A 12,674-nucleotide genomic window follows, 5' to 3' on the forward strand; every position below is an offset into this window, starting at 1 on the left:
TTTCCCCACTTTATTTGCATGTTTCACACGAGTTAGCTGTCTAATAAACAGATTTATATGTCAAATTTACACACTAGTTTAACAACAAAAAAACAACAACGGCACAAACTTTTAAAGTTTGAAAATGTGAAAAAATATATATTTTCACAGTGAAATTTCTGATGTCCACATTTTCAACATTTTCAGGAAATCATTGAACATTTTTTGGTGGAAAAAAAATGTTTAAAATGTTTCTTAAGAACATTCACAACAAAAGCAACCAAAATCCAGCAAGTTTCGCTGGATTTTGGTTCAATTTTTGTGAACATTCTTTAAAAACATTAGAAGTTTTACCTATATGTATGTAATTGTTTTTGATATTTTCTGATTTTTTGGAAGATTTTTAGTCATTTTTTGAAACTATTTACAAGAATTTTCTTGACACATTTAGAGAATTAATTTTATATAAAATTTTAAAGGGAAACTTTTAACAAATTATTAGAATTTTCTTCCTGAAGGTTTTGCAAATTTTCTGAAATTTGGGGATATTTTTTGCTTTTTCAGACAAAGAAACAATATTCTTTGGTGCCCGTAAATGAGGACAATAGGAGGGTTAAACAGTCAACACAGTTACTCTCTCATTATTCAAATGATTATCACAAACCAAACACATAATAAGGCACACTTGGTGATTATACAGGAGGTCCCCGCTTGTCGACCTACTGAGTTTTGTAGGAGCTGGTTGCGTGGAACTAGTTGGTGAGTGGAGCGGATGAATATTTCGTCACTTGGCGCTATCAGACGGCTTTGTTTCCATTCTCCTGTTGTACTCCACTTTGGATTGTGCTACATCTAACTTTTTGTCCTTCATTATGGCTCCAAACATAAGTCAGAATCTTCTGATGCTTCGAAGAAAAGGAAAGCCGTCTCCATGGAAGTGAAATGAGACAGAATAAAATGATCGGAACAGGGTGAAACACCGACAAACATCAGCCAGTTGCATTTTCTAAGTCACACGACTGACCATTCCTTCACATTGTGGGAATGATGCTTGAAACCCTCTCATCTCTCAGATCAGCACAACTCTTAAAATGTGCACAATAATGCAATGTGTGAATAAGCATACAGCAAACACATCGAGTAAAAATGATGAACAAATCCCAGCAACATTCTGCTGATAATCATTTGTTAATCACAAGGTAAATACTTCAATCACATCATCATTTCCAGTTATTACTTTTGATTACTCTTCTTATTTTGAAGATTTAAGGATTTTGCATCCAACTGTGGATGTCCTCTACACTGTTATTACAACACATTGATCCACCTTGACTTCTTTCACAAAACCCGCTGTTTTATGTAATTCTTTCAGCTGTGTCAAATTGAATTGAATGATATGAATTATAGAATTATCCACCTGCTAATGTCAGCTGCAGTCATGGACTAAAGCTTCCATCTACTTGTATAGACCACATATATCACGACAGTCTTGACTTTCCAATGACTTCTACAACACTAGTTTGAGTCAGGACTTTGGGGAAACCAGTCTAGAACCTTCATTCCAGCCTGATGGAACCATTTCTTTACCACGTCTGATGTGTGTTTGGGATCACTGTCTTCTTAAAACATTCAACTGTGTCCAAGATCAACCTTCTGATGATGATTTCAGGTTTTCCTGGAGAACATGGAGGTAATCCTCCTTCTTCCTTATTCCATTTACTTTGTGTAAAGCTCCAGTTCCACAGAGCATGATACTGCCACCACCATGCTTCATGGTAGATTTGGTGTTCTTGGGGTTTAAAAAAAAAAAGTCTAAAACGCGCCTAAGACAGTCTGAAACCAGTCCTCAAAAAGTCCAAAACCAGGACCAAAATCTAACCTAAACCAGTCTAACTTAAACTGTTCAGAACCAGACAGAATACAGTCAGAAACCAGTTCTAAAAAAGTCAAAAACCAGTACAAAACCAGGAACAAAACCAAACCTAAACTACTATGGCGTCTAATAAGTGAATAAAATGGGTTCTTTTTAAATCAGCTTTTAGGAGTCAGCAGCTGTAGTCAATATAATCACTCATGAGAACTTAAGAAGCCAGGCCACTGAGAAAATGTGATTAACACAACTTTCTACTCCATTAAAACTGATAATTAGAGTTAGTGTATCTATATTTTTGACCCAGAAGATTGTCATATGTCCCAAACATCTTTAATGAGTCTATAAAAGAAATATGATTGGGGTTTTTTTTGTGTGTGTGTGTTTTGATGACTCCATCATACAAAATTCTGAGTTGTAGGAGTCATTGAAAACTCATGACTGCCAAACGTATGGAAGCTTTCTGTCACAACTGTAGCTAACATCAGCTGAGTTTGTTGTTCATTTACAGCTCCGTGTGTTGAGCATCAGATGGACACGGTTCGGGTGTTTTGATCAGTGTATAAAAAGCCCTCCCGACTACAGGGTAATCAGTGCATATTGCTCCTCCACCTCTGGAAATCTGGCTCCTCATCCTGTTCATATCGGCAATGCAGGACATGGCGCCATCTGCTGTCACGCACCACTTGGAATGATCAACGGTGTCGATGAAGGACACCGTCTGTGAAAGCTGCACATCCTTCACATTGTACACATGATAAGGGATGCTGCAGTTTGAAGGCAGAAGCTTCGTCTTACCCGGGTTTCCCCAAGTCCTCACGTACAGATTCTTCTTCACATCTTTTGAAATTAGACCAGAGTAAAGATCTAGGAGTTTACAAAAAGCAAAAAGAAAACATAATTAAATAAAACACAGTAACATAAAATGACAATGATATGTATAAAAATTAAAAGAAAATTTGCTCACGGAGGATCCTGGGCTTTGCTGGATTTTCATGTACATTTTTGTTGGGTCACAGCTTTTGTTCAAAATTAGTCGTCGAGATAGTCTCCATAATTAAAAACACTGTGGGGTCTTAACCTTAATATTTCTAATACTCAGGTTAAATATTACTTTAAATAATTTGATATACAGCCATGGAAGAAATTATGAGACCAACCTTGTTTTCTTCAATTTCTTGTTCGTTTCAATGTCTGGTACCACTAAAGGTATTTTATCTGAAGAATACAATGAACATGACAAAAAATGCAGCCAGTTCGATCATACTTCATGTCTTATTTGACATGCTTCAGCTTCATTGTATTCCAGGGTATCTAAGAGGACATTTCATGTCATCAGCAGCACTGCACATGTAAAGGCCTAGAGTGGTTTCCTGCTGACATTCGTAGAACAACTCAGAAGTTGTCAGCTCTCACATAATGCCTGAAACTAAAGAACTTTGTGAAGCCACAAAGGCAGACATCTTGGCACTGCTCAAAATTGGCATGAGTGAGAGACAGGTAGCCAAAAAACTGAAGATCTCCAAGACAGCCGTTCATTGCACCAAGAATAAACAAGCCCAACAGGGTTCTACCAGACTGCTAGGAATCATCCTCAGACCTCCAGGGATCTTAAAAATGAGTGGGCACTGTGAAAAGTGCCTTGTTGAAGCTGGTCTGAAGTACACAGGGCAGAAAGAAGCCCTTCCACAAGGAAAGGCAGAGGAAAGCCCGGCTACTCTTTGCTTGGATCACAAGGATTGGACTGTTGATGATTGGGCTAAGGCCATGTCCACACGTAGCCGAGTATTTTTAAAACCGAATATCCGCCCACCTCCGTTTAGGAAAAAATCTGCGGCCACACGTCCACGTTTTCTACAGAAATCTCCATTCACACATAACCGAATAAATGTAAATATATATCAAGCTTTTTCAATCCGAATCGCAGGCAGTGATGTTTGCGCTCCTAAAACTCCGCTTATTTCTGTCCACATGTAAACGTATACCCGGGATTTTTCCCCAATCTTCACTTTCCAAACCTCCATTTTTAAAATCAAAAAGCTGCATTTACGTGTGGATGACAGGCCGAATCGTAGAAAAATTTATGTGTTTTATGATTTACTCTGCTACATGTGGACAAGGCCTAAGGTTCTCTTCAGGGATGAATCCAGTTTTCAGCTGATGTCCACTCCAGCCAAGTTACTGGTTAGGAGGAAGCCTGGAGAAGCTACAAACCAGACTGTCTGCCCCTACAGTAAAACATGGAGGTGGATCAGTGACCATATGGAGTTGTTTCAGTCTGGGTGGAACATGGCAAATGAACCAGGGGTCTGTTTTGCAAAGCAGGTTCAACAAACTCTGAGTATAACCCTGAACTCTGAGTTGATCTACTCTAAGATAGGAAACTCTGCGTTTCTGGTTCCAGAACGGCTTATCTGAGTTGGTTTAATCAACTCGGAGTAGTTTCACCCAGAGTTAAGCGCGGGCACCACAACTATAAAAAGACAGCATCAAGGGAGCCCCGATTTGACGAGTCACTATGGCAACGGGGAAGTGGAGGGCTGCGTATTTTGCACCACTTGAATTGGACATCTTAATGGGCTTATATGGCAGCTGCAAAAGAGAAGGAGATGACGTGGGAGAACATTGCTGCCCGGGTCAATGCAAAAGGTTAAATGTAGTCCTTTGCAATCACAATATTACAGGGAGAACTGTTTCAATGGTAGCCTATTAAGTTATTTCATTTAGGTGCAATTCTGCGGGGGAGAAGCGTATTATTGTAGCAAAACTATTTGTCAATGTGAATCGAGAGTTGTCTGTCTGTATTTCAATCCATGTGTCTGAAGTGAGATTTGTCAATGTGTAAAAGAATTTGTCTATGTGAACTGAGATTTGTTAATGCGAACCGGAATCTTCAAAAGTTGTCTGAAAATTTGTCCGTCTGTAAATAGGTTTTCAAATGTCTAAAAAATCTGCCAATTTGTATTAAAATTTGTACATGTAATAAGATTTGTCCATGCGTACAAAGAGTTGTCCATGCGTAAAAGGAGTTGTCAATGCGTACAAAGACATTCCTAGTTGAAAAATGTACGTATCTCACTACACATCAGCAGAAAATAGACAAATCACCAGTTACAAGTCGTTCGGTTTCACAATTGGCTGTTTTCTTACACGTGACTTTTACTACACTTCTGCTGTGAGTGAGATTCGTATCTGAAAAAACATTGGGTTTTAGCTCCCTGACCTCAGGCTCACAGGCTCGTCCATGCTGGCTGCCTTTCGCTCTGCTGCCCTGTAGCTTGGCAGTTCCCGCCGTCTGCAAGCCATCAGGTGGCGCTATGCCTCAGAGTCTTTGAGCGTTCGCGACATTGTGGGGCAGGGTGTGGACAAGATGGAGCCCCGATCGCACACAGTGAGTACATGTTAATGTTTTTGCAGTTTGTATATTTCGGCAGGCTATTGCTGAGCCTTCTAAAAATATAATATTGCAGGTACATGTGAACAACTTACATTTGCTGAGTTTATAGGTCGCTGAGCAAACTCTTTCTTGAAGACACTCTGCCAAACAATGTCACGAACGCTCAAAGACTCTGAGGCATAGCGCCACCTGATGGCTTGCAGACGGTGGGTACTGCCAAGGTCTGTGAGCCTGAGGTCAGGGAGCTAAAACCCAACGTTTTTCAGATACAAATCTCACTCAAGGCAGAAGTGTAGCAAAAGTCACGTGAAAATAAAACAGCCAATTGTGAAACCGAACAACTTGTAATGTCAGGGCTCCCTCCTCACCCCCGTCCTTCCCACCTGGCATCCCAAATACCCCTTTTCCCATCTGTTTCCTCTCTTCCTCTCCCTCTCATGCTCCTCTCTCCCTCTCCTGCTCCTCTCCCTATCATGCTCCTCTCTCTCCCTCTGTTCCTCTGTCTCTGTGTCTCCCTCTCGGTCTCCCATCCACTCCTCTGCCTCTGTTTCCTTCCCCAGTGCGGCACCTGAGTGGAGTGCTGACTCACACCTGACTCCACTCAGGTAATCAGCCTTCTCCACGGGTCCCGGACAGCTGAGAGACATCACCCTGATTACACTCCACTGCAATAAGAACCAGCTCATCCTTCCACTCCCTGCCAGATTGTTGAACAAGACTCCACAGTCAGTTCTCGCTCTAGCCTCTTGAAGTCTGTTTTGTTTTTTGACAATTCTAACCTTGCCTCTCCTCTACCCCCGCCTAGACCCAGCTGTCCGGGATCCCCTCCGCCCAGAACCCTCGTCTGTCCTTCCTGCACCCTTTGGCACCGGTACCCCCCTCTGGATCCCCATTCCATCCGGAACCCTTCCCTGAACCCCGACCGGCTTCCCTTCCAACCAGCCGGAGACCCACAGCAGCAAGCCGGCTGCTCGTCACCTCCCGGAGTCTCCAGAACCACCACTGGCAAAGACGTCAGCCTCTGCCGGACCAAACGAACACTTCACCCCCCCGGATCGTCAGAGGCCGACGTCCTGCCTCCTCCGATCTCCCGGCACCTGCTGGATCCCCTTCCCCACCTGCTACCGGCCGCCAGGGATCCCCCACCTTCATCTGCGACACTCTGGTCCTACCTGGACCAACAGCGACCGCCGATCCCCGACTCTAGAACCATCCGGCCAAAACACCACTCCACCAGTCGCTTCCCCGCTCCTGCATCCTGGCTCCTCTCACCCTCCGCCATAACCCACATCGCCAACAATAAAGCGCATTATCATTCCACCCAGGCTTGGTAGTGTGGCTCTCTGCTCGGGTCCAGCCTGCTAAAACTGTGACATGTAACTTGTGAGTTGTCTGTATTTTCTGCTGATGTGTAGTGGGATACATACATTTTTCAACTAGGAATGTCTTTGTACGCATTGACAACTCCTTTTACGCATGGACAACTCTTATTACATGTACAAATTTTAATACAGATTGGCAAATTTTCAGACAACTTTTGAAGATTCCGGTTCACATTGACAAATCTCAGTTCACAAAGACAAGTTCTTTTCCACATTGACAAATCTCACTTTGGACACATGGATTGAAATACAGACAGACAACTCTCGATTCACATTGACAAATAGTTTTGCTACAATAATACCCCCATAGAAGCACATGTGGCAGCAGCTTATGATGAAATATAAAAACACTCCCTGGGAAATCCTAAAAAAAATTAAAATGACTAATCCCAGTCTGAGGCTGCAGCACAATGTCATTAACAGAATATGATTTAAAATGAATTTAACAGATCTCTACATCATTCACCTGCAATCCTGTGGAGCTCCTCCTTGATGTTCTGACAGGTTTATGTCCAGGAAAACCACAATGATGGTAGAAGTCGTTTCAGGGCCAGGAACGCTTTTCTGAATGTTCTCCATACAGTCCGACATTATATAAAAACTTTCATTTGCAAAGAACCGCAGCGCAACACACTATCTGCTGGATGTGAGAGCATGACTGGTTGGTAATGTAAATGTAAGGACGGATTAGGTTGTTTATGTAGATTATGGACTTAAAACGAATACGAAACGGTACCGCTCAAAAAGATAATTGTCTGGAAATGCGAGAACATTTATGCTCGGTCTGATAACAGTCTACCGACGAATATTTAATTATCTGTGCAGTAATGCTGCTCCTTTATCCACTGGATTGTTAATAAAAGCTGTTCTACACCAAAACTCGCTCGCTTACTGACTGAATGAATGAGGAAATCAAACATGGTGTGTGGCTGAAAGAGGGCGGAGACGGAGAGAAACTCGAGGTTTTCTCAGATAAACCTGCTGGTGACCAGGTTAGAGTCATAGAGTCTGTTACTGCGGTAACTGACCGAGAGTTTAAGTTACCTCTCTTTGTGAAACAGGCTAGTGTCAGGGCTCCCTCCTCACCCCTGTTCCTTCCGCGCCTGGCATCCCAAAACCCTTTTTCCCATCTGTCTTTTCCCTTTCTCTCCCTCTCTCTCTCTCCCCGCAGCGCTGCACTGAGTGGAGTGTAGCCACTCGGCTGCTTCCACTCAGACAATCTGCTGTTCCCCGGAGTCTGGACAGCTGGAGGTTATTCCCGTGATTACACCTGTGACAATAAAAAGACCGGTTCATCCCTCCACTCCTCGCCGGATTGTTAAATACGACTACATTCGGATCCAGCTGTCCAGACCTCTGCCGGTTCTGCCTGATTCCCTGTGGACCCCGGACCCCCCGCCTGAACGCAGCTCGCACTCTGTCCCCTCGGCTTCCCTCTGTGATCTCTCTGCCTGGTTCCCCTTCGGTTTCACCAAGAGCTGCCGGCTGCGCTCTCCCGTTTCCCCCTGCAACCCCTGCCTGTCTCCCGGACTCCTCTGCACACGGTGCCCTTGGTTCGCCCCCCTTCACCTTTCGTTATAATAAACCTTGTCTGCAGGAAGGGATTGTGTTCTCTCTGATTGGATTCCTCCAGAAGTGTGACAACTACAGTTACCCCTCTGTCTCTGGTTTGAGTTACCTCCCTTTCTTAAAAGGAAAACTCGGAGTTTCCCTCATTTCAGGGTTAAAAAAGTTTTCAATAAACCTGTTTCGTGAAACAGGCCCCTGGTCATGTACAGGGCTGCTCTTGAAAACAGTCTTCTTCTATCAGCTGGAAAAGTCTTTCCTGCCTTCAATGACTGGCTTTTTCAACAAGACAATGCCCCTTACCCCACGGCAAGGTCAGTTAAAGCCTGGATGGAGAACCAGAACATTGGGACCATGCCTTGGCCTGCTCAATCACCAGATCTAAATCCAGTTGAAAAACTGTGGAAAATTATCAAGCTCAAAACTCCATATTTTTCTATTGAAAGGCATTTTAGCACTACAGCTGTTGTTTTAACTGTTTAAACAATGGCTTCTTTTGTTAATCATTAAAATTAAAACTACTCTCAATCCATATAGTCTGGCCACATTTTTAACATGCATTTCATACATGTGTAAAAAAAAACAAACAAAAAAAAAACACTGTATTTCATTTTCAGAAGACTCTAACTGTGAATGTGTTTCTGACTCTGCACTGATAATAACTTCATCAGGTTTGCCTCACACAATTTTTTTTCTCTTTTAAATCCTGAAATGTTTGTTCTAACCGCAAACACTCACCATCCCCAAAACGTGTGTATTTTGCGAAACTGATGAATTCACGTCCTGCATTGGAAGTCAGCGTCACTTTTCTAGACCAGGGTTCTGTTTTCGGGTAGCAGCTTCGCTGTGCGACACATTGCAGCTCCATGGGAAAGGTAGTTGGGAGGTCGAAGTCAAAGGAGTAGATGTGGATGTACTTTAGCTGCACTCCTGCAAATTCAGAGGGAAGTTATTTCAGCTTAAGTTGTGTTATTATGATACTAATTTACTACTCAATTGTAACAAATTAAATTTAGGAAAACAGAGTTAACCTACCGATATCTCTGAAGGTAGCATAAGGGAAGGTCACACACAGAAATGTTTGAGCGTTAACATTCCCGTTGTTTGGCCAGAAGTTTCTGTTGCAATATGTTGGAAATCTTGGTGTGCTGTGAGAAAGCCAAACTCCAGTTTGTCTGTCCAGCATCACAACCCCTTTAGGAAGTAAGAAATGACAACAGGTTTGATACATTTGGATTTTTCTGACTTTAAATGCAATCAAATAAAAGATTGCTGCGCTCACCTTTACTGTGGCCAAATGATTTGGAAACAGCAACATTAATTGGGGGGTCATCATTGTAGAGCAGGTATCCAAAATGTTCAGTCTGCACATGAACCAAAGCATAGAACTCTGACAGCAGATTTAACAATGCTAAAGAGACATCCCTTGCAAAAAAGGGAAAGAATACACTGTAAAAAAAAAAGAACATGTAAAGTCTAAAAAACATCAATCCAGTTCCACATAGGCAGCACCGTCCCATTGGCATCCAAGTTTAGGCGACCATTACACCAACCATAGTATCCTTCAAGAAACGTTTTAGCTACAAGACGGTAGATTGGAATGGATTCAGAGTTGAAACAGGAGGTGAAGAAGGTAACACCAGTAGCTCATAACTCCAACATATTTGCCAAACTGGTCAAGAAGAGTGGTTGTCAGCACATACCCAGAGGCTGTAGGGTGCAATATGTGCCTGGTCTTTCCACTGAAATAGCTAAAGGGTGCCAGGAGTATGTCACCATTTTTGAAGCTGATCCCTCACGAGGGAGACATCTACTAAAGGAGAGAGTTATCAAACATATATCCAATGAATGCCAAAGAACATTTCATTCCCTCACTGAGTCAATTGATATGTCCAAGAACAGCCAGAAAGTATGGTCAACCATTCGGAAGCTTCATGGAATCCTGAAAGCTGCTCCCTGTCACCCCAAAGTCAATGTAAACCATTTGCACAGCAATGGCTCTTGAATGGCAGGAGCAGAACCAAGACTAAACTGGACCGCAACAAGTATACAAGCTCTTTTAATGCCTCATCCTCAACAGAGTTAGTCCTGCAATAGATGAACACCTCTTCCCACAACAGACAGGCTTTCACCCAGGGAAGTCCACAACCAACCAAGTACTCAACCTCACTAAGCACCCCGAGATGCTTTTGAGGAATAAATGGTAACTGGTGTTTTGTTTGTTGAAGACTCTTGAAATCACTAAAGACATCCACCTGACTGAACTCAATGAAAGCATGCCAGAGAATGCCAGAGGTTTTTCTTTGTAGAGCAGCTGGTGAATCTGAAGAATGACCTCCAACAGGGAAGTGCGCTTACTCCACTCCTATTCAACATCTACACCAATAACCAAGCAAGAACTGAGGGCACCTGTCACTTTCTCTCAAGACAACGTTGGTGTAAGCAAACAGCGCAGTGATTTTATGTTTGTTGAAGACAGACTCTCCAAAGATTTGGATGAACTAATGCCATACTGCACAGCAAGCCACCTCCTTGCTAATCCATCCGAGACACAAATGTGTGCCTGACAGCTAGACTTAGACTTAGACCGACTTTACTAATCCCCAGAGGGAAATTCTACACAACCACGAAGCAGAACTGTAAATATAGCTTACTTGGTCAAGTAGCTCTGCCAACATCCAGTGTACCTAGGAGTCATCCTTGATCAGAGTATGACCAAGGATAATACTCTGTCATTTGAGACGAGTTGGGAACTCACTGGTACCACCTGAGGAACCCACGACTGCTGTAGCACTCTGCTGCTCCACTGCTGAATTTACACTGATTAGCCACAACATTAAGACAACTGACAGGTGAAGTGGTGAAGTGTCGGACCTCCGCTCCCTGCACCGCATTTGCATCTACTAGAAATTAAACTACTTTTTGCAAATGAGCTCCATGACGACACACCGGAATGCAGCTCGAAACACGCTGCAATGCAACCAGCATGCATTGAACACACAGACAATGAAAGGGATGCGAGAAATTGATGAATCCTGTGGACATGAAATTCCTGGTACTGTCAAACGGTGTAGCCACCCCACTTGAGTTTACAAAAAGTCTTGAAATGTTGAATATAATCGCTGTAATTGGACTTTGAGTTTGCAGTAATCTCTGACTGTAGTAGACAGATGAAAACTGCAGATAGACATGAAACGAATATTTTTGTTTAAGTTTACATATAAGTCTATTCATCCATTCAGTCTCGACCCAAATTTATTTGAATTGATAAATTGTCCTTATTGTCTCAGTATTTAACAAAAAGGTTTGATTAATTAATTACAAAGCCTCTAATTGATTAGATTAATTTTATAACCCACAAGTTAGAATACAAGTAATCAGGTTCAATACTGCAAGAAAATGCAGATTTTGTTGGTTCTATTTTTGTAGTTTTGCTAAAATAATGATCATAAAAATGCATCACCCTCAAGGTATAGAAGTCAAGAAGAGGTTTCAGAGTGTTTGCCAGAGCGCCAGATTCACTGATTATCTTGGAGCTGAGTATCCATCCATTGGTGCTGTCATCCATGTACAAATACTCCAAACCGCCTCCAAACTTACTGGGGAGCTTGTATAAGATGTACCTAAAGATATAATGATGAGATAAATACATTCAAGTAAAACTGAGAGATGGTGAAAATATAAATTTCCAAATTCCCACCCACCAGTCAACCGGTGCTCCGTTGTCATTCCTGCATGTCACATCTGAATCACACCCTGGAATAAAGATCCAAACGCTGAGGAGGAATCTCACTGCTGCCGTCTGAAACAATCACAAAACCAGGATTCATTCATTCATAATGCCACATACAGCAGATGTTTTCTAATGATTCACCAGAGAAAGCTTTAAAAAGTGCATTCTGGGTAAACTTTCAAAGGTGGCTTTGTGTCTATTTGTAGTCATTTAGTCTTAATTTGTGGTCATTTTGTGTCTATTTGTGGATGTTTTGTGACTCTACTGATCAGAACTCCCACAGTGAATGCATAGTCCTGACAGTGAAGCATGGAGGTGGGAGTGTGATGAAATGTGACTGGAGAAAAACCTGAAAAAGTGCATTCTGGGTAAACTTTCAAGGCTCATATCAGCATGTGTGATAGATGGTTGGTCAGAACAAATTCTAGAAAATGAAAGGATCATTTTTACACACTTTTGATTCCAGGATCATCTTCTAGACACGATTTGGTTGCAGTTCAAATGTGTTAATTTAGTCCGGAAAATGTAACGAATCAATTAGATTAGATTCTATTCTACTTTAATGTCATTGCAACAGAGAACAAGTCCTAAAAATGCAGTTTAGCGTCTGACCAGAAGTGCAAAAGCAGCAATAATGTGCATGTTAGTGCATAAACAGTATGGACACACTAATATATGAATATAGTAGCTGTAGATACAAAATATGACAGACAGTACAGATAAATAGTGGCATAAACGGTACTAAGA

General features: G+C 42.1%; 1 protein-coding gene across 1 annotated transcript; it reads right to left on the reverse strand.

Moving 5' to 3' along the window:
* Positions 1 to 496: 496 nt before the first annotated feature.
* LOC110966033 (deoxyribonuclease-2-alpha-like) lies at positions 497 to 11,846 on the reverse strand. The gene is made up of 5 exons (XM_051947508.1): positions 11,658 to 11,846; positions 9,477 to 9,558; positions 9,230 to 9,388; positions 8,933 to 9,124; positions 497 to 2,716 (listed from the first exon to the last, which is right to left on the reverse strand). The coding sequence occupies exons 1-5, from the start codon at positions 11,844 to 11,846 to the stop codon at positions 2,355 to 2,357; spliced, it is 984 nt and encodes a 327-aa protein (XP_051803468.1). The 3' UTR covers positions 497 to 2,354.
* Between the last annotated feature and the right edge of the window lie 828 nt (positions 11,847 to 12,674).

This window comes from Acanthochromis polyacanthus, chromosome 4 (genome assembly GCF_021347895.1).
Source record: "Acanthochromis polyacanthus isolate Apoly-LR-REF ecotype Palm Island chromosome 4, KAUST_Apoly_ChrSc, whole genome shotgun sequence".
NCBI lineage: Eukaryota > Metazoa > Chordata > Actinopteri > Pomacentridae > Acanthochromis > Acanthochromis polyacanthus.